The following is a 15,990-nucleotide window of genomic DNA, read 5'->3' as shown; positions in this document are numbered from 1 at the left end:
GCCATGATGGGGAAGACCACCAGTTACTTCAATCACCCCTCTGCCCTGCAATCTCCACCCCTACCCCCAAAACCTTCAGATCAGAAACAATTTGGTTTTTTTGGTGTGTGTTTTTTTGTTGTTGTTTTTTTTAGTCATTCCCTTCCTTCCCTGTACATCCACCCCACCCCCACCCCCTCCCACCACCTTCACCCCACACCTCCTGGGTCCCTTCTGTTTGTTTGTTTTTCTCTCCGAGTGCCATTCATTCATTCATTCCCAATCAAGTGTCCCGTGTTACTACAAGTCCATTGGCACTTTTTTTAGTCCTTCATCACAGAAAAGCCTCAGCAACCTCCTCTGCTGACAAGGAAAATTGGGGGGAAAAAAAAAAAAAAAAAAAATCAGTTCAAATCCTCTGTGTAGTAGTAGTAGTAGTAGAAGAAAACCAGACACACAACAACAATGGCTGATGTAGACAAGAGTCTGCCCATGGAGAAAAAAAACACAACTTTTTAAAAACAAAAAATGATGTGTAGACCCCGACCACCATCAACCATGGCCCCTCTCTCTTTTTCATCAATCTCATCATCACTGCCGACATCCCCTCATTCATCCCATGGAAAGGGTAGAGCTGTCCTGCTGATGAACCCCAAAGGGACATGCACACAATAAAACCGAACTGTGCACCGATTTCCTCCTTTCCACCTTTTGCAGGTTGCTGTTGTTGTTGTTGTTGTTGTTCGCTTTCAGGTGAAGAAACGATCATCAAACCCACATCTTCAAAGTTAGCACCTCTTGGTATATATGACACAACAGTCTGGCACCTGTTTTCTGGCCACTCATTTCACCTCATGCTTCCTTTCTTTAGCTATCACATTCTGGATCTCTCCACCCCCAAACCCCCCCATCCCAAATCATTGTGAACCAGCTTGCTGACATTTGTGTGTGTGTGTGTGTGTGTGTGTGTGTGAGTGAGTGTGTGAGTGCATGCGTGCGTGTGTGTGTGTGTGTGCGTGTGTGTGTGTGTGTGTCTGTGTGTGTTTCTTCCTGACAAATTTTACTTCTCCCATGAGCTTTCACACCCTGCTCAAGCTTTTTCTTTTTCATAACATACAGATGGTTTTTTTTGGGGGGGGTTCCACCCTCTGCCGAACATTGTCATACACAATGGAGCAACAGTTTTGTTCCAGAGCCCTATCAACATGCCCCCCCAGGTCCTGTCCACACCCTTTAAAAAAATCTTACGCTTCACTTTCCAACCCCTCCGAAAAGGGAGAAAGTGAAAGCCAGCGACACCCCTCCTTTTTCTCATGTTTTTTTTTTTCACTTTTTGCACCACGAGTGCAGCAGCATCTCTGTCAAGAACAACGACAAGACACCGATGACATTTCACACTGCCAGAATGGACCATCCCCCCCCCCCCCCCCCTTTTTTTTTTTTAACATTCTGCGCCGCATGTGCAGCAGCATCTCTGTCTGAGAACAACAACACCACATCCACCGATGATGCTTCACAAATGCGCTGGAACAGAACATCCTCTTTTTCGTCTTTTTTTAAACTTTCTGTGCGAGTGCAGCAGCATCTCTGTCGAGAACACACCATACTCCACACTGCTAGAACGGACCATTCTCTTTTTCTGTCTTTTTTTTTTCACTTTCTGCGTGAGTGCAGCATCTCGGTGAGGAGGGTCTGGTCGGGCACCTGGTTGTTGAGGTGCTTGTAGTAGAGGAAGTTCTCCATCTGCACGCTGATCATGCGCACCTCAGGCAGGCGCAGCAGCAGCTGGCTGAACTTGTCCATGAGGGAGGGGTAGAAGGCCTGGCAGTAATCCTGCAGGGCCGAGTTCACCTTCTCCTGGCTGTCCTCCACAAACTTGCGGTTCTCCAGCCCAGATATATCTTGATCATGGGTAGGAAGAAAAAAACAACAAAAAAACATTTAAGAATACAATAAACACAAGCCGCATGCAGCAAAATAAGGCCAAATGAATACGCTTAATAGCCAAAAAAAAGCGTAAGACGAGACAGAGCGTAAACCTGACAAGATGGCGTGGAGAGCCTTGGCCAAAGGAATGATTCAGCGCTTATAGCTTTTAGAGGCGTTTGATTGGCTGAGAGCGGGCAGGGCCAAGACTGCTTGTCTTTTCACTGTTAGCCGCGCGAAATTTGGCCAAGCAGAGCGAACCGATAGGCCTAGTTTGCATCAGTTTGACATGGTACAGTATATGACACCAAAAACATTATACCTCCAAATGACACCACCCCTCAGCACAAGCACACACATTCAAAACATCACTACTAAATGACACCTCTAAGCTTACGGAAAATAAAAACATTACCACCAAAAGATAACCTTAACACAGAAATATCTCAGGGAAAAACAACATTACCACCAAATGACAAATTGAACACAGAAATTTCTGAGAAAAAAACATTACAATCAAATGACAACCTAAACCAGAAATACCTGGGGAAAAAAAACATTGCCATGAAATGACAAACACTGACTGACCATTCTCGAAACCTAGAAATATTGGAGGTAAAAACAAAACAAAAAAACATTCCCACCAAATTAAAACCTGAACACAAACTAATGATGAGGAATCTATGGCACAGTGAGTAGGGAGGTGAAGGGTTGTTGAAGGGAGGTGTTGGTCACTTAACTCACCAGGGTTGAGGAGGATGAGGAATTTAAGGCACGGGGTGGGGGTGGGGGGGAGGCGGGGGAGATGGTGGGTGCAGGGGAGTGAAGGGAGAAGTTAGGGAAGTGAGGGGGGGAGTGAGGGGTGGAGGCATTGGTCACTGAACTCACCAGGGTTGATGAGGAGGAGGGATTTAAGGCACAGGGAGGGAGGGTAGGTGGGTGAGGGAGGAGGGAGGGGTGGTCTCTGAACTCACCAGGGTTGAGGAGGAGGGATTTAAGGCACAGGGAGGGAGGGTAGGTGGGTGAGGGAGGAGGGAGGGGTGGTCTCTGAACTCACCAGGGTTGAGGAGGAGGGATTTAAGGCACAGGGAGGGAGGGTAGGTGGGTGAGGGAGGAGGGAGGGGTGGTCACTGAACTCACCAGGGTTGATGAGGAGGAGGGATTTAAGGCACAGGGAGGGAGGGTAGGTGGGTGAGGGAGGAGTGGTCTCTGAACTCACCAGGGTTGATGAGGAGGAGGGATTTAAGGCACAGGGAGGGAGGGTAGGTGGGTGAGGGAGGAGTGGTCTCTGAACTCACCAGGGTTGATGAGGAGGAGGGATTTAAGGCACAGGGAGGGAGGGTAGGTGGGTGAGGGAGGAGGGGTGGTGGTCTCTGAACTCACCAGGGTTGATGAGGAGGAGGGATTTAAGGCACAGGGAGGGAGGGTAGGTGGGTGAGGGATGAAGGGGGGGGGGGTCTCTGAACTCACCAGGGTTGAGGAGTTGATGAGGATGAGGAATTTAAGGCACAGGGAGGGAGGGTAGCAGGGGGGAAAACGGGGGTGGGGAGGGAAGGAGGGAGGACAGGTTTGGTTACAGAAATCACCTGGGTTGAGGACGAGGAATTCAAAGCACAGTGAGGAAGGTAGGGAGATGAGGAAGGGAGGGCGGGGGAGGGGGTGGGGGTGGGGGGCAGGTTTGGTCACTGTATTCACAAGGGTTAAGGAGGAAGAAGAAATTTTAGGCACAGGGAGGGAAGGCAAGAGAGTGAGGGGAAAGTGGCATGGGATAAGGAACGTGGGGTTGCTGACTTCACCAGGGTTGAGGAGGATGAGGAATTTAAGGCACAGAGACAGAAGGTAGGAAAGTGAGGGGAAAGTGGGGTAGGGTAAGGAGGTGAAGTCGCTGAACTCACTGGGGTTGAGGAGGATGAGGGATTTAAAGCGCAGGGAGTGAGGGAGGTGGGGTGGGGGGGATTGGAGAGAGGAGGTGGAAGGTCAGTCGCTGAACTCACCAGGGTTGAGGAGGATGAGGGATTTAAAGCGCAGAGAGTGAGGGAGGTGAGGGGGGAATTGGAGGGAGGGGGTGAGAGGTCAGTCACTGAACTCACCAGGGTTGAGGAGGATGAGGGATTTAAAGTGCAGGGAGTGAGGGAGGTGAGGGGGGGTGGGGAACTGGAGGGAGGGGGTGGAAGGTCAGTCGCTGAACTCACCAGGGTTGAGGAGGATGAGGAATTTAAGGCACATGTACTCATTGTAGTCCAGCTTCAGCTCCCGGGCCTTCTTGATCAGCTCCAGAAGCTGGGCCCGCACTTCCCGCAGCTCCAGCCTCTCCAGGGTGTCAAAGTTCAGCCGCGACCCGTTGGGCTGCCCACAGCAACAGCACAGTGTGTGTCAAGAATTTCTTATGATTAATACGTGTTTATTAACATTAATACGTGATTATTCAGAATCAATATAACCCCCGAAAACGGAGTATGGCTGCCTACATGACGGGGTAAAAACGGTCATACACGTAAAAGCCCACTCATATACGAGTGAAAGAGGAAATTTTCTATCTAAAATTACGTTTCAATAACATACTTACAGTGACCCAACTAGTGCAGACTCCAGCAGGGGTCTGACATTCCTGTCCTGTGCAAACTACTATCCGCCTATGCGGAGAAAACGAAACTACGGCCGATAACCTCCTGGAAGTAGGTAACCTCCCCTTTGTCCCGCTGGCTAGCGCCCTCTTTTGACGGCAATATGCCATCACCAGCGCAGCGAGCAGGGAGAACAGGAAGCGGGGAGGACGGGAGGGTCTTAAATTTGAGTGTACCACCACCAGTGGAGTGTACTGTGTCGCCTAAGGATATTGGTGCGGGCAAAGAAGACAGAGGTCTGCAGCTGTATTGTGGGGGAGGTCTGTGGACCACAGCTGTGCTGATGCTCATACGAGTGAAAGTGGGAGTTTCAGCCCCAGAACGAAGAAGAAGTAGGAGAATCAATGTTTCAAAACCTTAATCTTCTTCCTTGGCTTGGACTGGGTTCTTCTGATGAGCATGTGTGTAGTAGTCCCTGGTGGGAGTCTGCTGAGCTAACTGGCTATGATGAGTGGGTGAATGTATGTGTTTAAATTAGAACATACTGATCTCGTTTATGGCAGGCAAGAATAGGAATGTTTTTGGTACAGAAATATGTCAATAATTAATCCTATGCCATATGAGAGTTACCACTGTGTGTGTGTGTGTGTGTGTGTGTGTGTTATCAAGAAATATGATAATATTATCACGGTGTTTCTTATTTGAGAACAGTATTTCTTTGTTATTTGTCTTAAAAATTCAAGCCATTATATTTTACTGTGTCATAAATCAAGATTCCGTGTTTCATTACTTTCATGTTTTTCATTCAGCTTCATATTCACTTAGTTTTCATTTTACTACATTTTTCACTTTTTTAAACTTCCAAGTTCAACCTCTATCATGACCATATATGTCTGACTCAAGTGCTGGGCTCGGAGACTGTAGCTGTAGGGTGAGAGGCTTTGAAACGCACACATAATTTCTGATGGGAATAATAAAGATGTACTATATCCTACTGTTCTGTATTGTACTCGTCAATACAACACGTTTGAAATTTGACATCATCGCCATCAACAGTGTGAAACACACACACACACACACAGACAGTAATATGTACACACAACACACACATGAAGTTCACATACCACATGATCTCTTCACACACACACACACACGAAGTTCACATATCACATGATCTCGTCACATACAAACACACACGTACCAACAACAGTTCAGAGCCCCAGTACTCCTGCACTTGTCTGTAGACAAAGTCCAGAATCAGAATCTGGCTCCAGCTGTTCTGCAGAAGTTTCATCTGGTCCTCCACCTGTTGTAGAAAACACACACACACACCTATTTTATTAAAACGCATGCACTCCTCATCAAACCAACCAAAAGGAAACACATCATAAGCACAGGCAAGAGAACTGTCAGCTAGTTTTTCAGTCTCTTTTATCATTAAATGCTACAGTCGTCTTTTCACGAGCACACACATGAAAACTGTCAGCTAGTTTTTCAGTCTCTTTTATCATTAAATGTCAAAGTTGTAATGATGGAAGTTTAGCACACACACATGCACTGTGTCACAGTCACCTTTTCACAAGCACACACATGAAAACTGTCAGCTAGTTTTTCAGTCTCTTTATCGTTAAATATCACAGTCATCTTTCAAAATTATTAAAAAAAAAGTCCAGCACACACATGCAAAACCCTAATCCCCATTCCCCCAACACTCACCCGAATATCTTTGAGTTTGAAGAAGGAAGAGTTGTTTGATTACTCACCGACACCATTCCTCACTATTATTTCCAAGTACAGAGAGCTATTCCATGATTGTCACCTTTCCCAAAACACTCACCTGAATCTCCTTGAAGAAGGGAGAGAGCTGCTCTATGACTGTTCACCATTCTCCATCGCTCACCCTCATCTCCTTGAAGAAGGGAGAGAGCTGCTCTATGATTGTTCACCATTCTCCATCGCTCACCCTCATCTCCTTGAAGAAGGGAGAGAGCTGCTCTATGACTGTTCACCATTCTCCATCGCTCACCCTCATCTCCTTGAAGAAGGGAGAGAGCTGCTCTATGACTGTTCACCATTCTCCATCGCTCACCCTCATCTCCTTGAAGAAGGGAGAGAGCTGCTCTATGATTGTTCACCATTCTCCATCGCTCACCTGAATCTCCTTGAAGAAGGGAGAGAGCTGCTCTATGACTGTTCACCATTCTCCATCGCTCACCTGAATCTCCTTGAAGAAGGGAGAGAGCTGCTCTATGATTGTTCACCATTCTCCATCGCTCACCTGAATCTCCTTGAAGAAGGGAGAGAGCTGTTAAATGTACGATCATTCACCGTTCACCCTAAACACTCACCTGAATCGCCTTGAAGAAGGGGGAGAACTGTTGAATCTACAATCGCTCACCCTTCCCACTCATCTGAATCTCCTTGAAGAAAGGACAGTTGTTCTAGGATCACCAAACACTCACCCAAATCTCCTAGAAGAAAAGGAGAGAGAGCTCTCTACGACTGTTCACCATTCCCCCACTCACTCACCCGAATCCACTTGAAGAAGGGAGAGAGCTGTTAAATCTACATACGATCGCTCACCGTTCACCCCCCCCCCCAAAAAAAAAAACACTCACCCGGATCTCCTTGAAGAAGGGGGAGTTGCGTGCCCACTCCACCATGAGGAAGAGCAGCTGGTCCACCATGCGGCAGACAACGGGCAGCAGCTGCTCAGCGTGGCCCACCACCCCGTCCATCTGGCGCAGGGTGTCCGCCAGGAAGCTGAGCATCTTGTGCTTCATCTCCTCCTCCTCCAGCAGGTTGGCCTTGATCTCGCACAGCAGGGGAGGCAAGCTGGGCTGCGAGTACAGTGCCTGGGGGTGGGGGGGAGGAGGAGGGTGGGAGGAGGACCCTCTGCTGCCCCCCTGAGCCCCCGCCCCCAACGAAGGCCAAGGGAGGAGGAGAAGAGGTGGAGGAGGGGCCGCTGGTGGTGGTGGTCGGGGTGGGTGGGGTGGTTCGCGGGTCGGTGGTGCTGAAACTAACACCGCCACCACCACCACCACCCCCGAAGGGCTGATGAGCCTGCTGCAGGAGGTAGCTGCTCTCCATGGAGGAGGAGGAAGGGGGGTGCTGGTGGTGGTGGTGGTGGGGTGGGAGGTGATGGGCACTGCGGTTGGAACTGCTGCTGCCGCTGCTGCTGTTGTTGTTGTGGGCCGCCGGGTGGAAGCCGTTGTGCTGGGTTGTGGGGAGGTGGTGGGGCTGTGGGTGGGAGTGGTGGGTGTGAGCATGGTGGTGGTGGTGAGGGGTGGTGTGCAGGTTCAAGGCCCCTCCCCCACCACCTCTCTCATCCAGGGCTAAGGGGCTGCCCCCACCACCACCACCACCACCTCCGCTCAGGTTCATAAACCCACCGGCCACCCCCGGTGGTGACGACGATGTGTTGTTCATAATGGTACTGATGGCGGCGGTGGTGTTGGTGTTGGTGGTGCCCCCTACCCCTCCCCCTGACGATGACGACAAACCCCCTTCCCTCCCCTCCACCATTCCTCCTCCAACACCCACGGCCGCCACTGCTGCGGCCATGGCCGCCGTCACAGAGTTCAGGTCGGCCGTGTGACCCAGACCGGCAGCAGAGGGGGCGCCGCCAATGTAGCCCCCAAGCCCCAGGTTAAAGTGCAGCAGGGCAGGGTCTGGCTTGATGTCCGGCGGGGAGGGGGGCTGCGGGGGCCCACCCCCTGGGATCATTGACACCCCAGAAGACGAGGACGGCGGCGCCCCCTGGAGGCCCATCTCGCACTCGGACAGGATGCGCTGCTGAGAACGCATCTGCTGCTGCTTGAGGGCGCGGTCCCGCTTGTACATGGGGCCGAACTTGTTGCGTCCCCCGCGCATCCGGTCCTGCCGCACCGCTGTCAAGGGAGGAAGGGAGGGTGATTATAACAATAATAATGATAAATAATGAAATGCATTTGTATTTGTAGTTCTTTTTATCACAACAGATTTCTCTGTGTGAAATCCGGGCTGCTCTCCCCAGGGAGAGCGCGTCGCTACACTACAGCGCGCGACCTCTCTTTTTGTATTTTTTCCTGCGTGCAGTTTTATTTGTTTTTTCTATCGAAGTGGATTTTTCTACAGAATTTTGCCAGGAACAACCCTTTTGTTGCCGTGGGTTCTTTTACGTGCGTGAAGTGCATGCTGCACACGGGACCTCGGTTTATCGTCTCATCCGAATTGACTTATAATAAAGCGCAGTACCCCCATCTAAGATGGGTGCTCACCGCGCTTTACAAATAAAATATACAAAACAAATTTAAGACTAAATGGCATAAAATATGTACAAAGTGAACAAAAGCTCACATGACATTGGCTAAAAATATACACATAAAATACATGAAAGACTAAGTGACATAAAACTATGTAAATCAACACAGGCACCATCACAGTCTCAAATCACATGGACCCAAATTACAGCAAAACAAAGCACATCACATTCAGATTCACGGGTAGGAAGGAATGAAGGAAGGAACAAAAGTTTTTTTTCAGTTTCAGTTTCTCAAGGAAGGCTTCACTGCACTGATGATAATGATGAAATGAAAACTTATATTTACAAACAATAATAATAATTGTTATTATTATTATTAGCGCCAATTTTCAGTCTTCAACCTTTCCAATACAAAAAGATTGCACCTTTGCCTGCACTGCAAAATATGACCTCCACTCTTACTGAAAAAAAAATCCATCAGCTTCTAATAAACAGCCAAAAATATATTCTTTATTATCAGTAGCACAAATGCAAAGGCAACAGCAAAAATATTCAGACAGTTTCATACAAGTGTAGCTATTCATCATTGCGTGTGTATTCATATATTTACACATTTGCATGCCAAGTGCATTACCACAAGCATGAAGGGACACAACCAGCATTGCAGAGATGAGTTGTGTCCCTTGGACTGAACTGTGATGGCTGGTAAAAATAATCCGTGACAGTAAATCCAAAGGCCTCTGCTGAAACAATCCTCCAGGCAAGGGAACTGTTAAAAGAGCGAGACACACACACACCCCACCCCCACACCCCAGAAAAAAACACTTGATGGAGTGACAACATTCCTGGAAAACAGTATGCAGAGATCCAGGCCCTTGACACACAAACGACAGAGCCGCAGATATCTGTTGAACAGTTCTTCAGCCCAGAGCCCCAGCGACTCTCTTTACTAAAGAGTTGTCAAATGTAATCATGTCTGCATTGCCACCTCAGGACTTCAGGCTGCTCTAAATCAAGCAACTAAAAGCCTGCTGGATGCAAATGGGATTCACAACACTCGCTGGACTCTCAACAAACCCCTTTGGAAACACGACTGAACTTATGTTCCCAGGAACTGCCTCAGTAACTGATGATTCTTCACAAACTGAGGTCCAACGACTTATTGAAAGCTTCAAACCAAAGCCGAGACAGTTTATAAAACTGACAGTTACCTCACAACTGAGCAATACGTACCTTCTAGCTTCATACCAACTCTGAGACATTTCTCAAACCGGCAGTAGGGGCATCTCTTCCGCTGGCTTTTGTCAATTTGGCACTGGCGGTTATCCACGCAGTTGTATGTTTTCTTGTTCTGCACTGTGCGCTTGAAAAAGCCTGCAATCAAAATGGTCCAAGATAAAAAAAAATGTGTACATTTTCAATATTATCAATACGAGAGGCGGGTCCTTGTGGACTCAAGACATGATACTGACACCCATTTAATCAAACACACGCATTATGGAATCTTATTATATGATGTTGTAACCTTGAACACTGACCCCTGACCTTGACTTCTAGTTTTTTCATCTCACCATGACCAATCCAATGTACCTAGTTGGATGAGGATTGTATACGAGACATCTCTTTTATACCCACAACATTATTACTACCAAATGCCAAGTCATGACCTTGACCAACGACCTTGAATTTCAACAGGGAGCATGCTGTCACCATGACCAGTCAATATGCCCAGTTTGATGAGTCAACTTTTGAACAAACATCAAAATTCTAAGTAACATGAAAACCGAAAAGGCAGAGTTCACCTTGTCACCAATCAAGAAAGGAAAGTTCTCCCGGAGTTCTTTCAAAACTGCAGTGCTCAGCATGGTGAATCAAGATCAGTTTGCAAAACCAACCCAACTACCTGAGTCTGCTGCAGAGCCTGCAGTAACATCCCATGTTCATGCCTCTCTCTCCTGCCTCCACCTCTGTCAGTGTCTCGAGCTCTATCTGTCTCTTCTGTCCGTCTCTCTTTCTTTGCCTGTCTGTCTACCAGTCTCTTTCAAAAGTTTCTTTCTCCCCCACCTTCTTTCCTGTTCCCTCTCACTCATTTTGCCTCTTTTCTCCACGACACCTCTCTTCCCCATTAACAATTATTGTTTATAATTTTTATTCATAGCATTACTGTATTGTATTTGTACATATTTCTGGTGTGTGTGTGTGTGTGTGTGTGTGTATAATTGTAATAATGCTGCATTTGTGAATATTTTTGCTCTCAACACCCCCCCCCTCCCCCCGTTCTCTCACCTTTGCAACTCTCGCAGGTGAGCAGGCCATAGTGGTACCCGGACACCTTGTCTCCGCACACGGGACACAGATCTTCCCAGTCGACCTTGACATCCGGCGGGTACTGGCGGTCAAGGTTGTTGCTGGAGGCTACACACACACACACACACACACAATATTCAGAATCATACATAGTTTCAAGTGATCATTAAGTACAACATATTAAACTAAACAAAGTAGATATTGTCATTAATAGCCTGACAGGACAGTTATTGACACAAACACAGTTATATGAACGACAGTGACACACACAAATTTTGACCGTTAAAGAGTTATTGACACAGATTTATAAACACATACAGTTTAGAATCATCACACTTATAACTTATAAGCCAATCATTATCATATCATTTTAACAGCAAACTTAGGCAAGGTAACAGATGTATTCCTATTAAACAATAAAAAATGAATTTAAAAAAAGAGAAGAAAAAAAGACAAAAACCGATGAGTGATAAATGCATCATTCTGAGTAAGACTAATGTGAGTGAGACTAAGACCTAGTAGTAGTAGTAGCAAGACAGAGAGAGAGACTCAGACTCAGAGAGAGAGACACACAGACAGACAGACAGACAGAGAGAGAGAATGTTAACAATTCTCACAGCCCAATTCATGTTATACAGTCAAAGTGAGCCTAACTACTAAGAGCAAGAAATTATCATGCCTGAGAGTGAGATTACTGGACTGTGCATGAGCAAGACTGATGGGGATGGGGGAGGGGGGGAGGGGAGGGGGAGAGTGAGGAGGGGGCACTGCCTGGTGTATGTTTCCCTCCCTCTCTCCCTACAACTTCTGACAGCTGACCAGTTGACTGATGTAACCTGAGACATGTGACCTCTGACATCCCCCACCCCACACACCCCTTCTCTCTTCCTCACCCCTTCCTCTCACACACACATCCTACCCCCTCCCCTTCCCCAACCCTTTCCTGCCCAGCAACCTTATAAACCACTGACAATCTAATGCTACAGTATGGTCAATACAACATAATTAAGTAGTACTGTAGGGTTCAACTACTGTTTTATTCTGATAGATGATAAATTATGCAATAATGATTTTTGGATGACTGCTGTACATTGTCTTACTCTCGACATCTTTTAATATTCCAAAAGACCAAACTCAAGAATAATGTAGTATGACTATGGACAGTCTTTTCCTTTTTCCTACAGTAAATTTCGCAAACTGTAAACAGTTTTGCAAAATTTACCTTATTTAAAAGAAGAAGCAGAAAAATAAAAAGTGAAAAACACACACACACAAACATTTTCATCATGCTGTCCTACCAACAGATTTCTTGCCATCTGCACCTCAAATTCTCATTAAATCAAATTTTTATGAAAAGTTGAAGATTTAGCATCACAAGTCCAGCTGGCAATGACCATGTTGACTAAAAATACCCAACACCATGACCAACAGTGAATCTGTTTTAGAAAGGAAGTGTTCAGTGAACAATTCTGCAGAAAGCAACTGAGTCAACTTCATAAATTCATGAATACCCAAACTCCACAGATAGATCTGGAGAGTAGGGAAGATGGTGAATTGAACCCATTTTTCTCAAAGAAATGCAGATTTTATGATGGTGGAATTCCTCTTTGCAACAGAAAGAACCCCACGCACATGAAAAACATAATTAGTGTCCTATCACTGTGACTATCAGAAAATACTGCAGTCAGTGAATCACCCACACTGCTCACTTATGTCTTCATTGCAATCTGGTCAATGAAGGCTGCGTTTGGTCAGCTGCTTTAAACTCATTTTTGGAGTCATTTCCAGGTCATGAGTGTAGATAAATGGGATAAGGAGTGTTGACTTGCATAAGTATACATTACATTTACAATGTACATGTGTTCAACAGGTACCCATTCTCTAAAGATGAGAAGTTTTCGTTGTTTAAACAGATATTAACCAGTAGTCCTAAACTTGATATCTCCATCCTGGAAAGCCCTATTTTCTGCAAATGGGACAACAGATAAAAGTCACTACACAGAGGTTTTAATGTTGCTGTTGTTTTTTAAACAACTTCAAAGGTACTTTAAATAATGTAAACAATGAACACATTATTACGTAACACATTCACATCACACAGTGAGGTCATCTGTGGACACATAATCCACTCTGGTATTCTTTCAAATTCATTCAAGGTCATGTTCATGAGTGTTAATCAATGGTATGGATAGTGTTGAACTGCACAAAGGAAAATTTCACATGAACAGTTTGTATCCACACCCAAAGATGATAATTTTCAAGGACCATTGGTTGAATGGAATCTCATCCCAAATCCAAAGAATTAATTGTGGAGTAAATGTATACGAAATCCCTTCATTTTAGATAGACCTTGATTTTTTTTTTTTTTAATTCAAGGTCATCAGTCAAGGTTTCAAGGAACACGAATAACGTGTAAACAATGTACAGCAGTTCCGATCATTGTCATATCATAACACTCCTAAGTCTCCGAGTATGCACTGCAAAAATGGTCGGTGTGTGGCCATAAAATATCCACACTGGCGCGATGCCTTCGATTGGGACAGCCACGAATGTCGGTCAATCGGTGGCCAGACTATGAGAGTCATTGACCGGAGTTTCATGCACTGACCGGAAATACGTCCAACCAAAATAAAGTTGGTCAGCGCAATCCGTACAATCAATACCCAACGCCAATCTAACGCTAAAATCAGTAAAACGACACATTTGACATCCAAAACAAACTTGTCTCCGGCACAAACCGTCACTTCTAAAGCATTCTCTTCAATGGAAACAAAGCAAACTGACGGCGATTCTTCATGTTGTCCATGTACACGAGGGTCAAAGGCAGGGCGACACGTTCAGTGAAAGGTTCCGATTGACGACAAAAAAACACACAACTCACGAACACTTCAACATCAAAACACCCCAAATATACATACATTCATCAGCTTCACCATCCATAATTGAGATTCAAGTCGATAGAAAGGTTCACAGTCACAATACTCCGTGAGGTACCCTGATCAAACTGCGTCGGCATCTTTTTCTTCCTCTCACAACAGGTCGGCCATCTTCGATTAAGGGAGCCAACTGTTGTGGTTTTACGGGTTAAAGAGTTCCTATAGTCTATTTCAAGAATGTAGTCCGCAGGGGAGAGAGAGCGGGGGCAAAGTTTGTGGGATGTTTCTGAACATAACGTCTTTGTTTCTCTATGTCTCTGTCTTAATTGTTCCATTTGTATTCAATACGGGCAATTTCCTGTTTTAAAGGTCCTCTGTGTTAGTAAAATTTACAATGAAACAGCAAGAATTCAGTTTTCAAAAACAGCAAATTACTAGAACTCCGTATGAATTTCGTATTGTCAACGTGCAAATTTAAATTTACTTTCCTGTTTTTGGCTTCTTTTTTTTTCGCAATGGCATTCACTGAATTTAAAACATCACCCCAACTCCTTCACACACACACACACACACACACACACACACACACACACACACACACACACACACAGCGTATCGCCGAGTCATGCCACTGTAACTTTCATACATAATCCTTTTCTTTTTTTTAACTATTCTGGGATTTCAGTACAAACTTTTGTAGTAATCAATACATTTATTACAGTTTGTAATGCTCCCCAAGATGCAAGAGGATGGATGGTACAAACCGTGGAAGCGCTGTCCAAAAACATTTAACATTATTTCGAAAATGACCTTGACCTTCATGACACGTAACATGGAATGACACAACAGGCAAGGGACCTTGCCATTTGTCCTCCCTTGAGTGACAATACTCTGATTCAGTTTTCCTCACACACACACATACACACGCACGCACGCACGCGCGCACACACACCAAGAACTGAGAAAATTCATTTTATGAGTGAGAGAGGAAGAATATGTGTGTGTGTGTGTGTGTGTGTGTGTGTGTGTGTGTTACAATTGCATTTATTTTAAGTGAGCTCTTGCGGTAAGGCTCAGAGCAGTGTTTTAGTCATTGTGTGTTTAAGCATGTGTGCTTTCCATTGTTGTAACATTGGGTCATTCATCAAATAGCCTTTCTTTTTTTCTGCTGTATTTAAATAGATACGTGTTGGTCACATCTTTTAAAAAAAAGTGCAGTCAAAAAGTGGTCAAGTGGTAAAACATCAAACTAGAAAATGATGGTTCTTTGATTCCAGCTTCTTTTTTTTCTTCTTTTTTTTAACAGGATTTCTACTTTCCCCCTCCATTAGACATTGTGGAATGGTCTGGGTGCTAGTCCTTCAGCTGAGATGATGAACCAAGGCAAAGTTCACAGGATTATGAAGCACACACCCAGGGCACATAAAAGAATGAGCCCATGGTAAGAAGAGAGAGCTGTCCGAGGCAAAATTCTGTACAAAACTTCACACTATATGAATGAAAACATGTAAATGCAGACAGATAAAAATATGGTGCCATACAATGATACTACAGCGATGCTCTGTCGGAGGAGAGCCTGAATTTCATGCAGAGAGATCAGTCTGATGTGGCTGACATACAATACACGGCACAAGATACAAACATGAATAAATAAAAGGGGAGTCTGGATTGCCACCAGCTACTGTATGTAGTTTCATCATTATTTTGTTTAAGTATATTTCTACAATTCTCACTATTGTTTCAGTGGCTGCTCTTTCTGAATGAAAATCGAGCTAGCATGCTTAACTTTAACACACAAATCTCAAGCATCAGAAACCAAAAAAAAGACCGATTTCATCTGTAGCTGATAGTTGTTGTTGTTGCTGCTCATGTTGTTGTCATCATAATAATTACCTTAACTCTCTCCATACGAACGGCGAAAGAGACGACGTTAACAGCATTTCACCCCAATTACCATCATCAAAATATTGCAAGAGGAAGGCTCTTATACTGAAGAGGTGAATGCTGACAAAGAATACCACAATTCTGACGACGGAAGCTAAAGGTTGGGTCATTCTGACACCCACTGGACATCCGAGGGGTCTGTGTAGAGGAG

General features: G+C 45.4%; 1 protein-coding gene across 1 annotated transcript; it reads right to left on the bottom strand.

Moving 5' to 3' along the window:
* Positions 1-1,041: 1,041 nt before the first annotated feature.
* LOC143275808 (nuclear receptor subfamily 5 group A member 2-like) lies at positions 1,042-14,035 on the bottom strand. The gene is made up of 9 exons (XM_076580086.1): positions 14,014-14,035; positions 10,999-11,127; positions 9,946-10,086; positions 8,013-8,359; positions 7,862-7,905; positions 7,088-7,709; positions 5,671-5,775; positions 4,098-4,251; positions 1,042-1,880 (listed from the first exon to the last, which is right to left on the bottom strand). Exons 1-9 carry the CDS (start codon positions 14,033-14,035, stop codon positions 1,633-1,635), a joined length of 1,812 nt encoding a protein of 603 aa, XP_076436201.1. The 3' UTR covers positions 1,042-1,632.
* Between the last annotated feature and the right edge of the window lie 1,955 nt (positions 14,036-15,990).

This window comes from Babylonia areolata, chromosome 31 (assembly GCF_041734735.1).
Source record: "Babylonia areolata isolate BAREFJ2019XMU chromosome 31, ASM4173473v1, whole genome shotgun sequence".
Classification (NCBI taxonomy): domain Eukaryota; kingdom Metazoa; phylum Mollusca; class Gastropoda; order Neogastropoda; family Buccinidae; genus Babylonia; species Babylonia areolata.
The sequence above is the reverse complement of the archived record's forward strand: the minus strand, read 5'-3'. Positions and strand labels throughout refer to the sequence as shown.